We start from the raw sequence: 20,665 nt of genomic DNA, 5'->3' as shown, positions 1-20,665 counted from the left end.
TGGTGACGACTAAAGAGACCCAAGCAAGGGCGGTAGGACAAAATTTTTCTAAAGGCCTGCCTGGCTAAACTAGGCGACATGTCGAGTGCTTACCACCCCCCCTCCCCCCGTATAATAATGGACACTCCCATATCGTGCGTATCCAACCAGCTGGTTTCGTGTCATCGAGCACAACATTTATTAATCTTTTTTCCTCCTCCCTCTCACATGCCGTGTGACATTAAATGCACATAAAGAACACTTGCGGTGCGGTGGGGTCTCACTAAAGCATTGACGGTCGCAAAGGGAATTGAGTAGCGAGCTAATTGCCATTCCTCATTGTTTGATTTAAATTTTATTACTAGAGTCCTTTGAATCGGCAATGCTTTCTTGAACCCACTTTTCATAACCCCCTGTTGTGATGTATCAAGGATTTTGTATATTTGCATTATACAGTTTCGAGTAATTTCGATTTGAAGTTTTTTAAATATTGAAAATTGCTTATAATGACAGAGTTGATCCGAATGAAACAAGAGAGTGTGATGATTAAAAATCATCTTGAGTAAAATAAAAAAGTAATTCATTTTAAATCACTATTTTGATGGGATCCTGACACGATCAATGTAAATAATTTATATGGAATAACACAAAGTTATAAAAGTTTCATGATCTTTTCTTTAACTTAATCAATATTAAATCAGATTAACTCACACACTGATAACTGGAAGATATTCTTCTGTGCTTCGCGTGTCCAAACCTTCTGAAGGTAAGCCGATTGCATCTTGCAAAAAAATCTAAGCTTTGGCGACGTTTCAAAAGTAGTGATGCACACACAAAAATAACATATAGCACTAATGTTAGCCCTTTTCTTTGCAACATTTTGCCAATGATCTTGTCTGTTTAGCAACTTTTAAACAATAGATCTAACTGTATTTTCAGATCTAACGGTATTTTCATGAGGTAAGAGTTAAATGTTTTAAAAAAGTTAAATAGTTTTAGCGAAACTATTTCAGAGTGCAATGATATCTTCAGCTTTTTTGGCACAAACATTCCAATCTGTATGAATTGAATGGCTTAATTATCACGAACAGAAAATAATTCTCTCCACGCAGATGATGAGATGATATTCCAACGAGAGATTTTTTAAGTAATAAAGGCGATATATGGAAAAAAGCGGAATCGTTTTATTCATTTTATTTATTTTATTTTTTATTATAATTCTATTCGTGGGAAAAATAAAATACACAAAGCCTTCGATATGGTATTTGTGTAAGGCATTATTTGTTTGAACAGGCTAATTAAGACTTGACTATGGGCTTATACTCGGATATCCAAGCATTTTTCGAAAATACAAGACTGCGATAACCTACAACAACCAAATTTGGCATGTTGAATAACCATAGGAGAAAAACATGATCTGCACAGTCTGTTGCCATGGAAGCAGCAAATGTGCATATTTGCTTTAATTAGCTTTAACTTTAATTGAAAATGGGGAAAACTTATACAGTGTTATTTGGTGTTCTAAGCCTTATATTAATTTATAGTCAAAAGCCCCATAATAAATGGCCTTTGCATCTGGTCCATCGACCCCGTTACCATGACAACGGTTACCTTGGTAACATAAAAAATCTATATTTCGCTAAAATAAATAGCTGGACCAGGTTCAAAGGCTATTTCATATCTGTGTAATGTCAATAAACAAATATATGCCTTAAAATTTCCAAATTGTTTTGCCTAAATGTTCCCCATTTTATGATTCTAGCTAATTAAAATTCAAATTTATGCAATTAAACACGTTTTCATGGCAACAACAATTTCAACTGTTGTAAGTTGCCACGATCTACCACTATGCCAAGCTTTATTGCCATACCATGTATACTTCGCGAGATATTCGAGAAAATCACTTTGTTCCGCGTATAAGCCCATAATCAAGCCTTAATTAAATTAATTAGCCTGAAATAAAGAACCAATGAAGACAACTTACTCTATTTTTCTTACTGACAACAGATACACCAATCGATAAGAGGGAAAAAAATGCAATGCACTCTGGGATTGTTACTTTTCTTTGTCGCCTTCGTTGACCTGGTCAGCGGTAATAGGCATTGCCATGGCTTCAATGGCATTCGCATAGAGGGATACGCTTTACTGTATCACGTGATTCAAAAGGTTCAAGTCCCGAATGATTTGGCCTGCATCACCCGTTGCAAAGCAACAATAAGTTGCTTTTCGACCAACATTCATTTCGGCCCTGGAGGTGTGGTCTCGTGTGAGTTGAACAGAAAGACACGTGATCTCAAGCCGAGAGATTTCAAAGAAAGGACTGGGTATGAATATTACGAAATAACGGTATGTATCGATCACTTTTTATTTCCCTCTAACGTTTCATTCGCGAAGGGAAATGCCCCTGAATTTCCGAGGATGAATACCTACACGAGATTATATTGTGTTCTATTTGCATTTCTTATGCTTTTTTTTAGGATTCTTCGTGCTGCAGTCCTCCTTGCTTCGAAACAAAAGGTAATTATTTTAAAGACAGTCAAAACAAAGCCACCGTCTTTAAAAAAATCATCACTTATCCACCATCATCTTCGTCATTATTTATATCATCGTTGCATCATTACCTTCGTTGCTGTCATTATTATTGTCATATTTACCTAATATCTTTTTTCCCTTTATAGCTCTTCAAGACGACTGGTATCGTTTTGGTGAAACCATGTTCAAAATTTTCCCGCCAAAATCTTGGACCAACGCGAAGTCACACTGCAAATCCCTCGGTGCCGAATTAGCAACCATCGCAAGCGAAGAAGAAAACAAGTTTCTCGTTGACACAATGGTATTGCCAAGCAGAAAATCGAGTGAGTAGAACAGAAGTGGTTAGACTAACCCACCATATGAATCTGAAGCAGATAGAATGTGTTCGATGTTTTTTTTTTTTTGTTCTGACGTCTTATTGGAGCATGAGCAATCTAACCTCCTCAAGGAGTGGCGGATCCATGATAACATATTTACTTATGTATAATACGATCTTATGTATAATACGCACCCTGATTTTTTAGGTCATTTAAAAAAAATAAAACTAAATTTAATTTAAGGTAACTAAATTTGACAAAAATGCTAGATGAGAAGTATGTTGAAAAAAAATCAATAAAAACCGAAGCACACTAGAGGCATAGATAAACACGAATACAGTATTTATTTTTATGTTGACTTGACTTCAACCTATTCGCAGATCGAAGTGCTCAAGAGCTTTTTATTGTTTAAATGATTAAGCAAATTGTTTTACCTCAAACAAGAAGTTTCTATATAATACGCACCCCGTCTTTCGCTTGAAAGAGAGCGTATTAAACATGAGTAATATGTTTTATACGTGTATGCCCCCTCCCTAGGTGTGTTGTTTCCCTCATCGAGAAATCCTGGAGCCTCCCTTGGCGAGACTAGATCGAGGCTAAACTTTGGCCATAGTCTGTATACGCCTGCCATGTGGAAAAACCTTGTGTACACCAACGCCCCCACAACCTTCTCTCATATTGAAGCAAAATAAATTCAGTTTGGACTTTGGCTGTCCTTTATCAAATTAAAAAAATCAACGTTGTTAAAAAATTGGGAATGGACCTTTTCGCGGTTTAAATTGCAATACTTGTGAAGCCTGTGGTTTTACACCAAAGTGAGGCTATACAGACGTACGCGTTTCTTATTCCCAATATTCCCGCCAAAAGCAATAGAACATGCATAGCATGCCCGTTTGAACCTCTCTTTGGTGTAAAACCACAGGTCTGCCAAGTAACCGCGAAAAGGTCTATTTGGAATTTAGTTTAAACGGTCACTTATTTTTTTTAAGAATTTTGTCATGGTTTTGAAACAGTTTCATCGAGTTTGGTTTTATAGATTTTGAAATTGAGGGGTTAGCATATAAATACCATCTTTTAATCGCAACAACACAAAAAAACAAATAACATAACATACAAATAAAATCATTGCACTGTTTTTAAGATAAACAGATAATGATTGATAGTGGGGAAGGGGTCGGGGGGGGGGGGGGGGGGTGGCATAAGAGTTTGCGGTGATGCGGTTTTCTCTTGAAACCAGTGCGGCTTTTCGGTTTCGGTAGTTTTCTGGTGCGGTTCTCGGTTTTGCAGTGTTTTGCAAAAACGCGATTTTCTATGCAGTATTGCAATTTTAGTGGCTCCCTACGCTTTTATCTAATTACAGCGGCATTTAGGGGCGTTATTAGTTTCATACACTATAGAAATAGAAAGTAATTAAACACTACTCTTTTAAAAGTACATTACGAAACCACCAGCATCTGAGTAATTTTATTGTTGTTGCTCTTGTAGCTAAGATGCCCGCCGCTTTATACAATCTGGATGGGTCAGAAACAAGTGTTGTGTGAGTACAGAAAGAAGACCAAACAAATGAGCAAACAAAGACCAAACAAATTAGCAAACATAGACCAAACATATTAGCAAACATAGACCAAACAAATCAGCAAACATAGACCAAACATATTAGCAAACATAGACCAAACAAATTAGCAAACAAATTAGCAAACATAGTCCAAACATATTTGCAAACATAGACCAAACATATTAGCAAACATAGACCAAACATATAAGCAAACAAAGACCAAACAAATTAGCAAACAAAGACCAAACAAATTAGCAAACATAGACCAAACATATTTGCAAACATATTAGCTAACATAGACCAAACATATTAGCAAACATAGACCAAACATATTAGCAAACATAGACCAAACATATTAGCAAACATAGACCAAACATATTAGCAAACACAGACCAAACAAATTAGCAAACATAGACCAAACATATTAGCAAACAAAGACCAAACAAATTAGCAAAAAAAGACCAAACATATTAGCAAACATAGACCAAACATATTAGCAAACAAAGACCAAACAAATTAGCAAACATTGACCAAACATATAAGCAAACATAGACCAAACATACTAGCAAACATAGACCAAACATATTAGCAAACATAGACCAAACATATTAACAAACAAATACCCAACAAATTAGCAAACATAGACCAAACATATTAGCAAACAAAGACCCAACAAATTAGCAAACAAAGACCAAACATATTAGCAAACAAAGACCAAACATATTAGCAAACAAAGACCCAACAAATTAGCAAACAAAGACCAAACATATTAGCAAACAAAGACCCAACAAATTAGCAAACAATTGGCATGATGATCAACTAGCACCTCCCTTCTAAAAGATGGTACACAGAATGTGTACGAACAGATTTTTATCTCTGTTTTAACACATTGACCCCTCAACCGGCCTGTACCGGCTTTGGGGAGTACCCACAACCCAAAAAATTTATAAATGCAAAATAAACACAAGAAGATGAAGATACTTAGGCATCAGTCTAAGGGATAAATGGTCTTGCAGATATGCATCCAACCAAGGTGTTGGCATCTACTCTTAAGCCAAATAATAGCACAGGTTCTTCGACAAATCTCAAATCGAACAAGGAGGGAAAAGCAGAATCACCCCTCTCAATAAAACGCTCAAAATACCACACAAGGGGGAGAGATCAGCAAACACAGCTCAAGACACAAATAGATACCTTTATTCTGATCCTCCAGGTACATTTCCATGGCCTCAAAACACAATGTCCACTCCTTGAAGGATTATACAACCACGAAGATGTCTTTACGTATTGCAAAGCATTCTGGGAGATCCAGGGGGAAATTCACGAGGGGAGGGCCAGTCAACACTCCTCTCCCCAAAGTCAGATGGTTTTTTATAAGTCTTTTCACCCCGAAGCCACCCCAATTCCAGGTCATACAGACCCATAATAGCAGTGTAAACAATATTGCAATCAATTTGGTTTCAGAAAAGACAGCATTTAGGAGAGCTGTGGTGATTCATTAGAAAATTATTTTCTCATCCAGGCAAAGCCAAACAAGAAAAAATCATCATGAATCCACCTTTGCTTGCAAATATCCATAAGCAAAGCACTCAATTATGCCCCAAAAGACTTCGTGATGTCCTGAGACACTCCTAATATGCTCATAGCTGTATTTTTGATGAAAAATACAAGCAACCATCAACTTGTGCTGGCTTCAGCACAACGACGAGGGATTAAAAGTGGGGACCGCAAAGCACTGTTGGAAAGCTTGGATACCGCTGACTGACAGTGCAGCTGTGTTTGACTTTGACGGGCTGTATAAAACTCAGAATAGCGGGGGAGGTATCTGTTTTTAGTCTGTTTTTTTGTAAATTCAACTCAAAAAAAGCCAGGAGTCAATGGGTTAACAAAACGTAACATTTAAAATTCCTTTCAGGATTTATACCAACATATCAGTAGGTTAGGACTAGGACTGGACAACAACCATATAAAGTGTTTTGGCTGTACGATTACATGTTTTCTGACCATTTTGTCGCAAAAGTGACCACGCTTTTGGAAAGCGCCAGGCCCTCCACGTTGATTCAGGGATCCTGAAGGGCGTATTTTTAATAACTTTAGGACCTCTACCATGTTATCAGAATAATATTCATATTTTACTGATTCATTGTCCTCATTTCAATTATTTCAGATTATATATAGATTTAGGCACTGCCTAAAAGCGGAGTCAGCATTGAACACCTTTTGTGTTGACTGATCAAAGGTATTATTGGGAGATATAGGATCCTGCTCTCTGCTGAGATTTATTTATTGTACCAACCAAATGGATCCAGGCCTTATTCAATAATTTAAATTATGCAGTACATCAAAGTTAACAAACACAATTCCTGGTGTGGATATGGCTGTCAAAGTTGTCAAGAGTCTAATGGTAAATTCTTATGTCCCATCATAAAAGTTCCTTTATGAATATCTTTTTTTTAATCAAAACAATACTCCCACAAGCTTTGCCCTTGTGCAGAAAATGTCTTGGATGTAACAGCATTCCAAAGATTCTAAATAATATATTTAGACTGTTTAGATGCCATACTGTAATTTTTATGTATTGATTTAGTGGCGATTCTCTCCTTCATCGGACCGAATATTCAGAAAAATGAAATTAAAATCCAAAAATATATCTCCTTTCATGCATTACATATTGGTGCACCCCCCCCCCCCCCCTCTTTACCATATAGTGGCCTTGTTGTTGGTGGCCTCAAATGAATGCAATGAAGAAAAAACAGATTGAAAATGCTAACTTCTAATTTCAAACCAAACCCTTTCATTGATCTATGTTTGGGGTAGAGAGGAAGCAAAGAATAACAATTGACTAAAAAAAATAATTGACGGGAGAGGAGATATAAAGTGAATTGACTCAACTTGAAAGGTTTGGTGAAAAAAATATAACAGTAATGAAAATAATTTGATTGAGCATTTCTTGACATTTCCCCTTTCCCATTATCTTAACCCTTTCACCACCACAGGCCTCTAAAGAGGCCATGTCTTTTCTATCCAAGCTATGTGAACAAAATTCTATTATTGAAAAAAAAAGAAGGTTGTGGCTAGTGTTATAAAGTTTAAGTATCTTGCCCTAAAAAACCCTTCCCCTTAATAAAAGTTCCATTAATGTACATTTGTAAAGCTACATTCTGACAAGCTTTGTCCTTGCGAAGATCAATAGATGAAACAGGATTTCAAAGATGGAATATAGTGTCAGAAGTTTTAATGTACCATTTTAAGTGGTGATTTTCCATCCCCATGGAAATTAATATCTACAAATATACATTCAGTAATGGATTATATTTTGGTTTTTTTTAGAAACCCTGGATTCAACCATTCCAATGAAATAAATATAAACCTTAAATAAATGTAATAGAAAAGAGACTTGGAAAGAAAATCCTAAAAAGAAAATATAAGTGAAAATAATAAATGAAAATTTGTAATTTAAAAATCAAATCTGTTCATTAATTTATTTTTGGTGTAGAGGGGAAATAGCAAAGAGTGTCAATTGCATAAAAATAGTCAACAGGGAGAAGAAAAAGGAAGAAATATGACTCTTCCTTAAATGTTTGAAAAGAAAATATAACAACAATAATGTGATAATTATATTCGGTACTTTTCTAAAATATCCCCTTTCCCATTATCTTTAGGTTGATAGAAAACTGTTTTCTTTACAGATTTATTATTTTAAAAAAAATTGGTTTTAGTTTTATATTATATAAGTATCTTGTTCTAAAAAAAACCTATTGAGTGTGTACTGCTGAATCACATAGTAATGAACTAGTCATTTGCACCCCCTCCCTTATGGTCCCACAGAAGTCAGGGGTTAATGTGGGGTTTTAGACCACTTTTTAACCAGAATATGTCAAGAGTGGTGGTGGTATTGACTGTTTTTGACTCTTAACTTGGAAACAGGCTTTTATTAAAGTTTAATCCCCCACCCTTCCCTGGGACCATGGGTGTGGGGGTATCAAATGACTAGTGAATAAGAACATCCTACTGTTCTCTTCAAGACATGGTTTTTAATTCTCATGTCTTCCAGTCTTTAGCATTCATCTTGGCCCTCAGGTAGTTCCTGGTTCATAAAAGAGTGAAAACAATTATTTATCATTTCTTTCAAAACAATCTTTTCTCAAGCCATTTATAATCTAACTAATTTTCAACACATGAGATGCAAGATGCAGACAATAACAACAATACATATTGAAAATAGGGGTTGATTTTTTTTATCCTCGGTAAGGAAAATTTCTCTTGTAAGTTGAAAAAGTTGCTGTATCTTCTAAGGATATGTATCTTCTTAGGACTAAGAGCACAGGATATAAAGACAAGAACGGTCTTCTTAAGCAGTATTTGACAAATGCAACACGATATTGGTTAGCCTTTATGAAATATCTCAACACAATCAATCTGCCCTGAAGAAGTCTTATTAAAGACGAAAATTTGGCAGAATCGAATTCCAGTTTTTGTTGTATTGTATTGTATTTTATTCAACACAATCAAGAATATAGATAAAACGAAGAATGTCAAAGCAAAAGCTGTTATGCTCAAATAATTTGATTACTGTTATGCTCAAATAATTTGATGCGAGTTAAGTACTCGCATTCTCAAAGCATACAAAAAGGACAACAAAAAGCCTAATAACTGTCATATTCTCAATAGACAATACAAATCGTCGTCCGAAACTCACCTTGCATTGTTTTTTTTTTGGTCGCTTTCTTGTGGTTGTGTTCGCTTTTTAATGTGAACTGTTACTTGCTTAAATTTACTAGCTAAAACCAGATAAATCTTGGCGTAAATGAATGTTAGTAGATCTCCTCTAGTTGACTTTATCCTTAAGTCACAAAATTTGAGGCAAAATAAATAATCATCGCATAATCGACAAGAACTTTTTCCCTTGCTCCGTGCTTGTATTTAGTCGCCATTTCGGGGCCGAGTGGGGCCTGGGAGTCGCGCGGCTGACTGACTGGCTGGCTGGCGAGTGACACCACAGGGTACCCGCGCGATGACCACAAAAACCAATTGGCATACCTATACCGTGTTTCTATGCCTATGGGGCTACCCGCGCTTGGCTCCGCTATGATTTTACTGACATAAATGTCAGTGTTTGTTTTTCTTAATATCGGCATTCCCCACTATTCTATTTTTAATCTAAGGAAAATATACCGCACATGGCTTTAAAAATGTCAATAGAATTTTTCAAACATCTGTTTTGGTAAGTGATTGAGATAAAAAAAAACAATGCAAACATCCTAGAACTCTTCAAAGGGGAATTAGAAATTAATAAGCTACTCGATTATAAAATTGCACATTTTAAAGCTTTGCACATTCGAAAGCTTGATGCAAGCGTCGGCTGTTCTGACTGCGAACGGGCAAGTTTTATGGGGTCAGCATTGCGCTCGTATCATTACATGTATTACCAATTTTATCTAATATCATGAATTAATACTCTTTACCTATTCTTCATCTCAGGATTAAAAAATATATAAAAAACAAGCTACATGCAAGGGGCACTTTAAAAGGCTACATGACGGAAAAACCCTGAACATGCACACTTTGAAGAGATTGAGAAAGATACAATTCCTTACAATGGCCATCAATTCCTTGTATTCCGGACTGATTTTCCCTTTTCAAAACACAAATAATGTGAGGCCGAAATGCACATACCCAGATTTTGGCTTTTTATGTTATTTTTCCTTGATCATCGCTATGTATGAGCTAAGGGATGAAAGCTCAAATTTCAATGACACTTTACAAAAAGTCGCATCAATTTAAAAATAGTAGCATTTAATATTTTGTTTGATAGGGAAATTTTCCGCCTTATTTGATGTGAAATGGGCTTACTGAAAAATGTCAAGTCATGTTTTTCCGTCATGTCGGGAAATTCAAATAATAACTAGACCCCGTGATTCACAAATAATTTGTCATTTGATTTAGATTGCACAATGGAGCCGAGTACCGAGATATAAACGGGACAAAAGCTCTTTTTTTCAATGGGGTAGGAGCCTTCGCCACAGTGCCAGCGGTCGACTTCCGTAGGACAAGCTTCACCATTTCCATTTGGATGATGCCATTAACCCCCCCTGAGTCATTCGCCTGCATCTTTGCTGATTGGTCATGGCCTTGGCAGTTTATATCTCGCTATACAAAAGATGGATTCATTCGGTTTTTAGCACGAAGTAACGTTGATTTTCTGAGCAATTCTCTGAGTGTCAAAACGAAAAGGCAAGTGAAGGATTGTGGTATTTCGTCGTGCTCTATACGTTCATATCTAGCAGGGCATTCTGGCTGAGAATTTTACGTAACTTTCTAACCGTCTAACTACTAAGAACCGGGGATAAAAGCTCTTTTTCAATGGGGTGGAAGCCTATGCCTCAGTGCCAACGGTCGGTCTCTTTTTGCTCGTGCAAAATATAAGGGGGGCCGGGTACGGGGTTACCGGGTACAGAATTTGGCGGTGCCGGGTACAGGGGTACAGAATATGGGGGTGCCGGGTACAGGGTTACCGGTACAGGGGTACAGAATATGGGGGTGCCGGGTACGGGGTTACCGATACAGAATATCGGGTGCCGGGTAGAGGGGTACAGAATATGGGGGTGCCGGATACAGGGGTACAGAATATTAGGTTACCGGGTACAGAATATGGGGGCGCCGGGTACAGGGGTACAGAACATGAGGGTACCGGGTAGAGGGGTACAGAATATGGGAGTTCCGGGTAGAGGGGTACAGAATATGGGGGTGCCGGGTACAGGGGTACAGAAAATGGGGGTGCCGGGTAAGGGGATGCCGGGTCCAAGGGAAAAGAATATGGAGTGCCAGGTGCAGGGGTACAGAATATTAGAGTGCATGGTACAGGGGTACAGAATATGGGGATGCCGGGTACTGGGGTACAGAATATGGGGGTGCCGGGTACGGGGGTACAGAATATGGGGGTGCCGGGTACGGGAGTACAGAATATGGGGGTGCCGGGTATGGGGGTACAGAATATGCGGGTGCCGGGTACTGGGGTACAGAATATGGGGGTGCCAGGTACGGGGGTACCGGATGAAGGGCAGGGAGAATAGGAGAGAAAAAGGGGTGAAGGGCAGGGAGAAGAGGAGAGAGAAAGGGATGAAGGGCAGAGAGAAGAGGAGAGAGAAAGGGATGAAGGGCAGGGAGAAGAGGAGAGAGAAAGGGGTGAAGGGCAGCGAAAAGAGGAGAGAGAAAGGGGTGAAGGGCAGGGAGAAGAGGAGAGAGAAAGGGGTGAAGGGCAGCGAGAAGAGGAGAGAGAAAGGGGTGAAGGGCAGTGAGAAGAGGAGAGAGAAAGGGGTGAAGGGCAGCGAGAAGAGGAGAGAGAAAGGGGTGAAGGGCAGTGAGAAGAGGAGAGAGAAAGGGGTGAAGGGCAGTGAGAAGAGGAGAGAGAAAGGGATGAAGGGCAGTGAGAAGAGGAGAGAGAAAGGGGTGAAGGGCAGGGAGAAGAGGAGAGAGAAAGGGGTGAAGGGCAGGGAGAAGAGGAGAGAGAAAGGGATGAAGGGCAGGGAGAAGAGGAGAGAGAAAGGGGTGAAGGGCAGGGAGAAGAGGAGAGAAAGGGGTGAAGGGCAGTGAGAAGAGGAGAGAGAAAGGGGTGAAGGGCAGCGAGAAGAGGAGAGAGAAAGGGGTGAAGGGCAGGGAGAAGAGGAGAGAGAAAGGGGTGAAGGGCAGTGAGAAGAGGAGAGAGAAAGGGGTGAAGGGCAGCGAGAAGAGGAGAGAGAAAGGGGTGAAGGGCAGTGAGAAGAGGAGAGAGAAAGGGGTGAAGGGCAGGGAGAAGAGGAGAGAGAAAGGGGTGAAGGGCAGCGAGAAGAGGAGAGAGAAAGGGATGAAGGGCAGGGAGAAGAGGAGAGAGAAAGGGGTGAAGGGCAGGGAGAAGAGGAGAGAGAAAGGGGTGAAGGGCAAGGAGAAGAGGAGAGAGAAAGGGATGAAGGGCAGGGAGAAGAGGAGAGAGAAAGGGAAAGAAACCGCCTGCACTAGAACCCGTGATTCACAAATCCATCCGCAACTTAATCTTGACTTTAAACACTCTTGTCGCGTATTCTTCTCGAGCCAATTTTAATCGAGGCATGTTTTCCTTTGTTTTAAGCTGTCAAGCATTTAGCTGTTGCGAAACTTTCTGGTTTTAAAGTACCAGTTCAAAAGTTTCGAAAATAGTAGTGGGAATTCCAAAGTTTCGAAACTTTTAGCGCTAATCGGCTCGTAGTCCTCGAAAGTTATAGGGGATTCGATTAATGTAATCTAGATTTTCAGAGATCTTGCTGACTTTTTCGAAAGGTTTTGGGAACCTTACTTTCGAACAGATAATTTACCGAAAAAAGTTATCATATTGGGTGCCCCTGAAAGTAGGCAACTTTGGTTTAATTTAATTTACAAGCTCATATTTAATCATTAATTGATTATCTTTTCAGTGCTTTTTCTTTTGGTTCTTGGAATCACATATTGTTCTCGTGGAATCGTCCTCTTAAAACGTTCGAAATTTTCATTAACGGTAAGTCGACTATACCCAAACATTATTACATAATACCCAAAGTTAATATCCACACCAAGCTCATTAGTAATCTACTCTAAACTAATTAGTGATGTACATCAAGCTCAATAATGATCCACACCAAACTCATTAGTGATTTACAACAAGCAACTTAGGTATCTACACCAAGCACATTAGTGATCCACAACAAGCTCATTGGTGATCTATACAACAAGCTCATTGGTGATCTATACCAAGCTCATTGGTGATCTACATCAAGCTCATTTGTGATCTACACCAAGCTCATTATTGATCTACACCAAGCTCATTGGTGATCTACACCAAGCTCATTGGTGATCCACAACAAGCTCATTGGTGATCTATACAACAAGCTCATTTGTGATCTACACCAAGCTCATTGGTGATCTATACCAAGCTCATTGGTGATCTACAACAAGCTCATTGGTGATCCACAACAAGCTTATTGGTGATCTACACAACAAGCTCATTAGTGATCTACACCAAGCTCATTAGCGATGGTCAGGGGCGTACGCAGGATTTTAACAAGTTGCAGTCAAAGCATTCAGAAGCTGAATGAGGGCGTGGCCCCTCATCCCGCATCCCCGTGAAGATTTCATAGCTCCCGCTTTTGGGTTTGAAATTGGCGTCAATGCGTCAGACTTTTGAGAATTTTACACGATCCTCTGTCATCCTCGATCTGAAATAGGACTTCAGTCGTCGCGTGGCACTGAACGACATAACACTATGTTTGTAAATCAACTGTAGACTACCATGATTAAGAAAATTATGGTTTTTATCCTCATCATATATATAAATCCACACCAAGCTCATTAGTGATCCACACCAGGCAATATTATTGATCCTCTACTATTGTATCTTATTTTGAGCTCGATATTAGTGCTTTAATCGTGTAAAGCTGCTTATATATTTCCCTTTGAGATCAAAATCATTTTTTGAATCATGGATGATAATCTTTATTTGTGCTCTTTATCAGTGCTTGAATATTGTCAAGACTGTCAGGTTAAATCGTCTAAAATTATTGGCAGGGTTGCCTTGTGCCACGCATGTATCCCAGCACGCAAATGTCGACATGAAAGAAAACGACCACACGGTGTATGACCTTGGCTTAAAGAGGGACAGCAACAACGAGTTTGTTCACGGATACATGAGGAATCTTACTGTGTATCGACATGTTGTGGACACACAAGACATACACAATTCAGGTAAGGGACTGGTATCCAGCCGTTTCACGATGGTTATGGGAACAAAAAAAGCTTTCCTTAAAACATCACCAGGGCTACTAGTCGGGTCGCTTAGCGCACAAAAAGAGCTTAATCTATACACAGCGGGCAAAAGCACCAAACTTGGTATAAATATAGCCTAGAGGATGGTAATCAATATTGAGACCGGTGCCCACCGGTACCATTTGCGGATCCATAAATAAAGAGCAATAATTTTTTTTTAGAAATCTGGTGTTGCGGGTACCCTGTGGTAGGATTTTCATACCTTTTCAAGACACAAAAAAGATCAAAATGTACATATTTGAAAACGATTTCTATCATTTCAGCTGTATTTTATCGAATTCCGAACCAAAAAACATATAAATAGCTATAAAAGGCTACATTTGAAGAAGAAGGAAAACCTACTGGAACCCAGTCCCCACGCGGCTTTATTTACATCCCTTTTGCTAACATGCAAATATGACTGATTTTTACTCATTAAATAAGCACAAATGTGGTGCACATGAATTTTTTCCCAGAAATTTTCTTTTAATGAGTTCTCTAAGTATTATATTAAGGGCTATAAAGCTTTAATTTAACCAGCGCGGCTGTAATTAATAGGCCCGTCAGCAGGAAAAAAATATGCTACCGATGAGGGAGATTTTTCATAGCCTATTGTGCGTTGATAAATTATACCATGACAACTCGGATCATTTGTTAATCTTTTTGTTACGGCCCTATGTTATTTTAAAATCAAAGTATCACAATTGTTTCCGAGGCGAGAGCCTCGCTCTACCCCATGCTAGTTATGGGCCAAAGTGGGGGAGCCGGCAGACGCCCTTGACTTCCAACCACTCGGTCGTATGAAGCCGAAAACCCTAGCTAATAGCGTTCCTTGATTTATATTTTCATTTTGTAAAAAAAGGATATCGAACTAATATAGATCGGCAGTGGTGGCTGGCGTCTACAGATATGGCGCTCAAAACCTTCTGATCGTTAGAATAATATAATAATTCTGGCTTACGTCAGGTTTTGGGCTAAACGTGTCCTCTCTTAAGGTTGGCGCTAGTATCGTCAACACTTGAGTTTTTGAACACTTGTTTATAGCACCGTCGTTTCTTCGGCACCTCGAAGAAAACGTCCCTGAGAAAGGGAAAATCCTCTGTTTGGAAAAGAAATCCCCGCGGACCCTGGGCACATGCTAGCGTACGCGCATCATTCTGAAAAGTCTCTTTCAGTTTGTTTAAGAATAACTTTCTCCCCTTTATTACAATAACGGTCCGCCGATCACTGATCCGCACCTTATGAAAAGCCTCTAAAACTCTGTCCTTTAGTAGAAAACGGTTAAAGGATTTCTCATTCCCAAAATCTCCCAAGCGTGTCTCATGTAAATAGTGGAGTTCGGACATCAGAAAAAGGAACGTACCATTTTCAACAGCCTCCACTTATATATTCTGTTAATATATTCTATAAGCCTGACAAAAGCTCTATACTTTTTTAACATCCTCTCTCGCTTCCTGGAGACCTTTCCTTTTCTTATGCTTCACGGCCCTTTCCATCCCTGAGGTAATCATTAAGACATCTTTAGGATAATAAAATAGTCCTCTATTTGTGCGGCGATTCGTTGGAAGTTGGTTGCTATCCTGTTAAAAGCAGGCGATGCATTCAACCTCATCACTATGATGCACACGTAGGGAGCAATAAGCACTGTTTTTTTCGTAGTGCCTCTGCTGGTCAGCTTTTTTTTTTCAGTGCTTTCGAGCATTAATACCGCAAATTTTGTTTTTGGCTATTTGCCAACAAAGAGTTTCTACAGATGTTTCTTTTGCAGAACATCCAAATCCTCTAATATTCTCAAGAAAAGAATCACAACCTAATAACTTTGATTAAGGAGGCATATCTAAAGCATCTTATTGGTCTTTGGTGTCTAGTTGACAGACACTTACAAAGCCCCCTTATTAAATCCATCTCTACCTCATTTTATTTAGCCAACGTCAAAATACCCGATAATTGCGATTAATCGCAGATTTAGGAGAAATAAATTTAAAATCAAGACAAAATTTCATATTTAGTAGGTTATAGACATTGTAAGTCCTTGATACATAAAGAATGAGCTGTTTTACCTAAAATACGCTATTTTATGAGGTACTTACAGCATATACAGTGCCAATATTAGCCGCCATCTTGGATAACCGTGAGGGGGATTGGGTCTAGCTTTGAAAACGTTTTCTCTTAAATAAATCATTTTAATGCAGCCGACGACAGTTTTATCTTGAAATATAAACAAATACTGTTATATTTCCCCTACCAAAAAAAAAACAATCAGATATTTCGCCTTAGTTTTGGAAATACAGATCTTTTAAATTTCACCACAGGGAGCCCGTGATGGACGCTTTTTTCTAATGTTTATTCCGTTATTACACAAAATCCTCAAGAGGCACCGGTGGGCACCGGTTTCAATATTAATTAGCATCCTCTTGGCTATCTTTATGCCAAGTTTGGTGCTTTTGTCCGCTATGTATAGATTGAAACACTAAGCGACCGGACTATACAACGTTCCAAATCTAAGGGCGGAAGGATAAATGTCGTCGTCATTCGGATTGTGAGAACTAGAGATTTGCAGCAAAACCGCGATACATGATCTTCTGTTAGCCTAGTCCCCAGGCTTCTCCTTTATCAGCTCATGCCCCGTGATGCAACGCGGTCAGATTTTTTCAAAATGCGCTGACATTTGGGCAAGCGACAAATCAAATGTGACGTCACAAAAAGGAAACCGCGCAGCAAAAAGGAGCCTGGGAACTAGCCTAATCTACTGTTTATACTTGAGAGGGTCTCACTCTGATTAAAAATTCAACGAGGTGTTGATTAGGGTTGGTAGCGCTGGGATTTTACGTAATATTTCATTCAAATGTTTGTTTACAGCGCTAATAATGTTGTAAAAATACAGACGTTTCGAGGCTGCTGCCTCCTTCATCAGTGTCTAAAAGCATGAATGAATGAATGAATGAATGAATGAATGAATGAATGAATGAATGAATGAATGAATGAAACAATGAATGAATGAATGGGTTGGTAGATGGATGGGTGGGTGGGTGTATGGGTAGGTAGGTAGATTAATGTAATTCTCGGACTTAAATTTCGCAGATTTGGCTTATCGTGTTTTCAATAATGAAAACAAACAACGCTAAAACTCAGAGAATCGGCAAGCAAAGTGCTAAAACGAAGAGAGAGAAAAGCTGTGCTAGCATTTTCATTGTTTTATTTGCAAACTAACAACTTGAATTGAACTGAACCGTAACAGATCATCGATAGAGGTCAGTAACAATTGTGATACGCATGCGGCGCTCAACCAGCTTTGGAGACTTTTCTGAGAAACATAGCGTATACACCTATCTCATAAAAAGGTGGTTGCGCCCATAATCCATGTCGTAACCCGCTGGTTCATGGTTAGCGTATAAACGGCTGATTCCTTGTATCTGAAAGCCATGTGAATGATCATAAGAACATGAACAAGAATTCTGGATTTGTATTTTATTTACGCTTATTTACTTATTTACTTGATACCCATGAAGCACTGCAGGTTACGATACACAGATTCTCCGAGTGCAACCTTATTTACTTGATACCCATGAAGCACTGCGGGTCACTATACACATATTATCGGAGTGCAACCTTTAAAACAGGCGTATATCGGTCACGAAAAACTCTCACACCGGAAGTTCACCGGAAGGATGATCGATCTAACGGAGTGACATCAAAGACCTCACAACAACGCGTCCATATGCTTCGCAGTTGATAAGAAAAACAAAACAAAATATATCCCTTTCCCTTTGTTCTTCTTAGCTTGGATTGGATTGAATGACCTCACGAACGAAGGAACAGCTGAATGGGATAACGGTAAACCGCTGACCTACAGTAGCCTGGAACCGACTGCAAACTCACCGGAGGCTGACTGTGCCTATATGACGTCACTTCCGGGAGGAGCCAAGCCTGTTTGGTATATGAAACTATGTGAGGCGGATATGCCATTTATCTGTCAGAAAAACAATGTCCCGTAAATAGGCCATTCACGCTATAAGCATTCGCGCGCACTCACCGTGGAAACCTACCTCAACTACCGTCATGCAGCACGCGCTTAAAAAATGCGCTTGCTGCATTCTGGTAGTTGAGGTAGGTTTCTATGGTAACGCGCGCGCAAACTTATAGCTGGAATGGCCTATTGAGATGCACAGTCAAGTTATACACCTACCGTAAATGATATAATCAACGCCCACTATCTAAGAACGCCTCCTATCTAATGAACGTCCCCCTCTAAGCCTACAACTTTATATTGAAGCCACTCTCTAACAAAGCCCCCCCCCCCTCTCCCTACCCTATCCCGCTTCCCTTCCTACCAGCTTAAAAACAAACGACATAGGGATTTCGGTAATATAAATATAATTTAATTGCCTTCTTGCTTCAATCAACTCTGGTAAGCGAGTACTATCGTCTTGCTCAGAGTCACGAAGCGCTTGCTTCGCAGGCAATTATTTAACGTGATCCTCATTGAAACCCCACTGCAATTAAATTTGTTATATTTTAAGCCCCTCTTAAATAAACGCCTCCTTTCTCTTGAAACGCTACCTCTCGGACCGACGCCCCCGGCGTTATTCGATCATTTACGGGATCTCAAAGAAGTTGCCAGGTGTCAAGACAAATGTGAAATGACAGATCTACGACTGAAAGTTACTTATGGGTATTAAATGTAATGGAAAATAAAATGTCATTACAGCAATGACAGATCAATACAATGATGATTGTACGCTGGCACAACAGAACGCGGGCTCTTGGAGCGAGATTGACATATTTCTGTGTTTGGTAGAAATATGTTTCCCTTGTCGGTCGTAGAACTGCCATTTGCAAATCGCCTTTTGCCTTTTGCGCTAAAAAAGCTTTTCAAAACAGATGCACACAAGAGAGCATAAGATATTTTATGCTCTCTTTGTACATACCATTGTTTTTTGTTAGGAATAAACCTTTGCCTTTATATCAAATGTCCTATATACTCGGGCATTATGGGGATTTAATTTGGGATAATAAGTAAAAACAATTGACAACAGGCGACTTCTCTTAATCGCATGCCTTTTTGATAGCAAACTCGTGTCACAAATAACATACAAAAAACACGCCAGAGAGCGACGAATAAATAATTAAATATTTAAATAAAAACAAGCCCTTTCTGAATTTGGTAGCGCTGAAAAGGTTTTCTATATTGTATTGTTAAATTTGTTTGTTTGTTTATTTATTTACCATAATAATGATTGTTGTCATATACATATATTCTTATTACAATTGGTAGGAGGACTAAACAAACCCTAACAGGCTTTTACAAGTAGTCCACCTTTCTAAAAGGATCATATATCTTTTCATTAAAGGTATCAAATTAGCTACATGCACATGCGTATAATTTCATGACAAATAAGTTTATGTTATCTTGTATCACAGCTCATGCCAATCAAGCAGAAAAGAAAAAATATATATAATATATTTACAACAGGTTGATTATTCGGAGAAAAATCTAAAAATTGTTACACTCTAAAATGTAATTTTTGCATTGCTTTTCAAATAGTTTTGTCTCCAAAAGCCGAAACTCTCGGGAATTTGCCACTTAAAAGTCATGTGATTTGATATTCGCCTATATTGTCTAACAACGAATGTCACCTGCCGTTCGCTGTAACAACGTTTAGCTTACGACTGCTTTTAACCAAAAATTATGTATCTAACAAGATAGATGAAGCATGTACACAAATGTTGCGGTACGAACCTCGTTTAATGTGTTAGACCTTAGTCATGTAACGGCGCAATAAACTTGGTAGACCGTTCCAAGTCGTCTTAAATTGTTCTTATTGGTTGTTACACTTCACTGGGATTCACAGTTACATAAGTTTTACCACGGGCTATAGGACAACTTAATTCCAAATTAATGTCTAATGCTTGTTAGTGCCGAATAAACTACTCATTTCTACTTCAACTGGTTGTATTTGCCTTGTTTTCGCTCCTTCAGCTAACCCTTTCCCTACCCGTCGCGCTATGTAACCGAAGAGAAAAACGCGCCGCTAGGAGTTGTGTTACTTATTTACCATAGCGCTTTGTTTGAAAGGTCGTAAGCGTGTTGAAAGGACAGAGCTAGCTGCTAAAAAGACACATCAAGTTGGAGTAAACTTGTCTTATAGCCCCCGTGCTATTACTTATGAGTTCTTGAAGAAGAAAGCCTCCGGTTTGAAGAAAACCGGTAGCTAAGTGTGGAAAAACATCCATTTCCATCGCCTGATTTGGCGAGGATGTTGGTATATTGTCAATTAAACCAGGTAAACGAAGTACATGATATTGATTTAAGGTTAAGGTGTAAACTTTGAGATACCCTTTAGGCGCGGCTAACAAGGGCACTAGAGCTTACGTCTACATGAGCTCGTCGATAATGGATTTGAAAACAATCTAAAATGTTATCAGGTTATGGGGAGAATTATTGCCAGTTGCAGACTTGGGCTTCCCCCAGACATAACATCAAAAACATGGA

At 38.9% G+C, this 20,665-nt stretch overlaps 1 protein-coding gene across 1 annotated transcript; it reads left to right on the top strand.

The window, feature by feature from the left end:
• Positions 1–24: 24 nt before the first annotated feature.
• On the top strand, positions 25–19,974 carry LOC116614139. The gene is made up of 9 exons (XM_048720383.1): positions 25–745; positions 1,987–2,325; positions 2,457–2,496; positions 2,658–2,834; positions 4,314–4,365; positions 10,330–10,617; positions 12,810–12,889; positions 13,936–14,112; positions 17,953–19,974. Exons 2-9 carry the CDS (start codon positions 2,014–2,016, stop codon positions 18,165–18,167), a joined length of 1,341 nt encoding a protein of 446 aa, XP_048576340.1. The 5' UTR covers positions 25–745; positions 1,987–2,013; the 3' UTR covers positions 18,168–19,974.
• Positions 19,975–20,665: the final 691 nt, after the last annotated feature.

This window comes from Nematostella vectensis, chromosome 12 (genome assembly GCF_932526225.1).
Source record: "Nematostella vectensis chromosome 12, jaNemVect1.1, whole genome shotgun sequence".
Taxonomy (NCBI): Eukaryota; Metazoa; Cnidaria; class Anthozoa; order Actiniaria; family Edwardsiidae; genus Nematostella; species Nematostella vectensis.
This window is presented reverse-complemented; position numbering and strand designations above follow the sequence as displayed.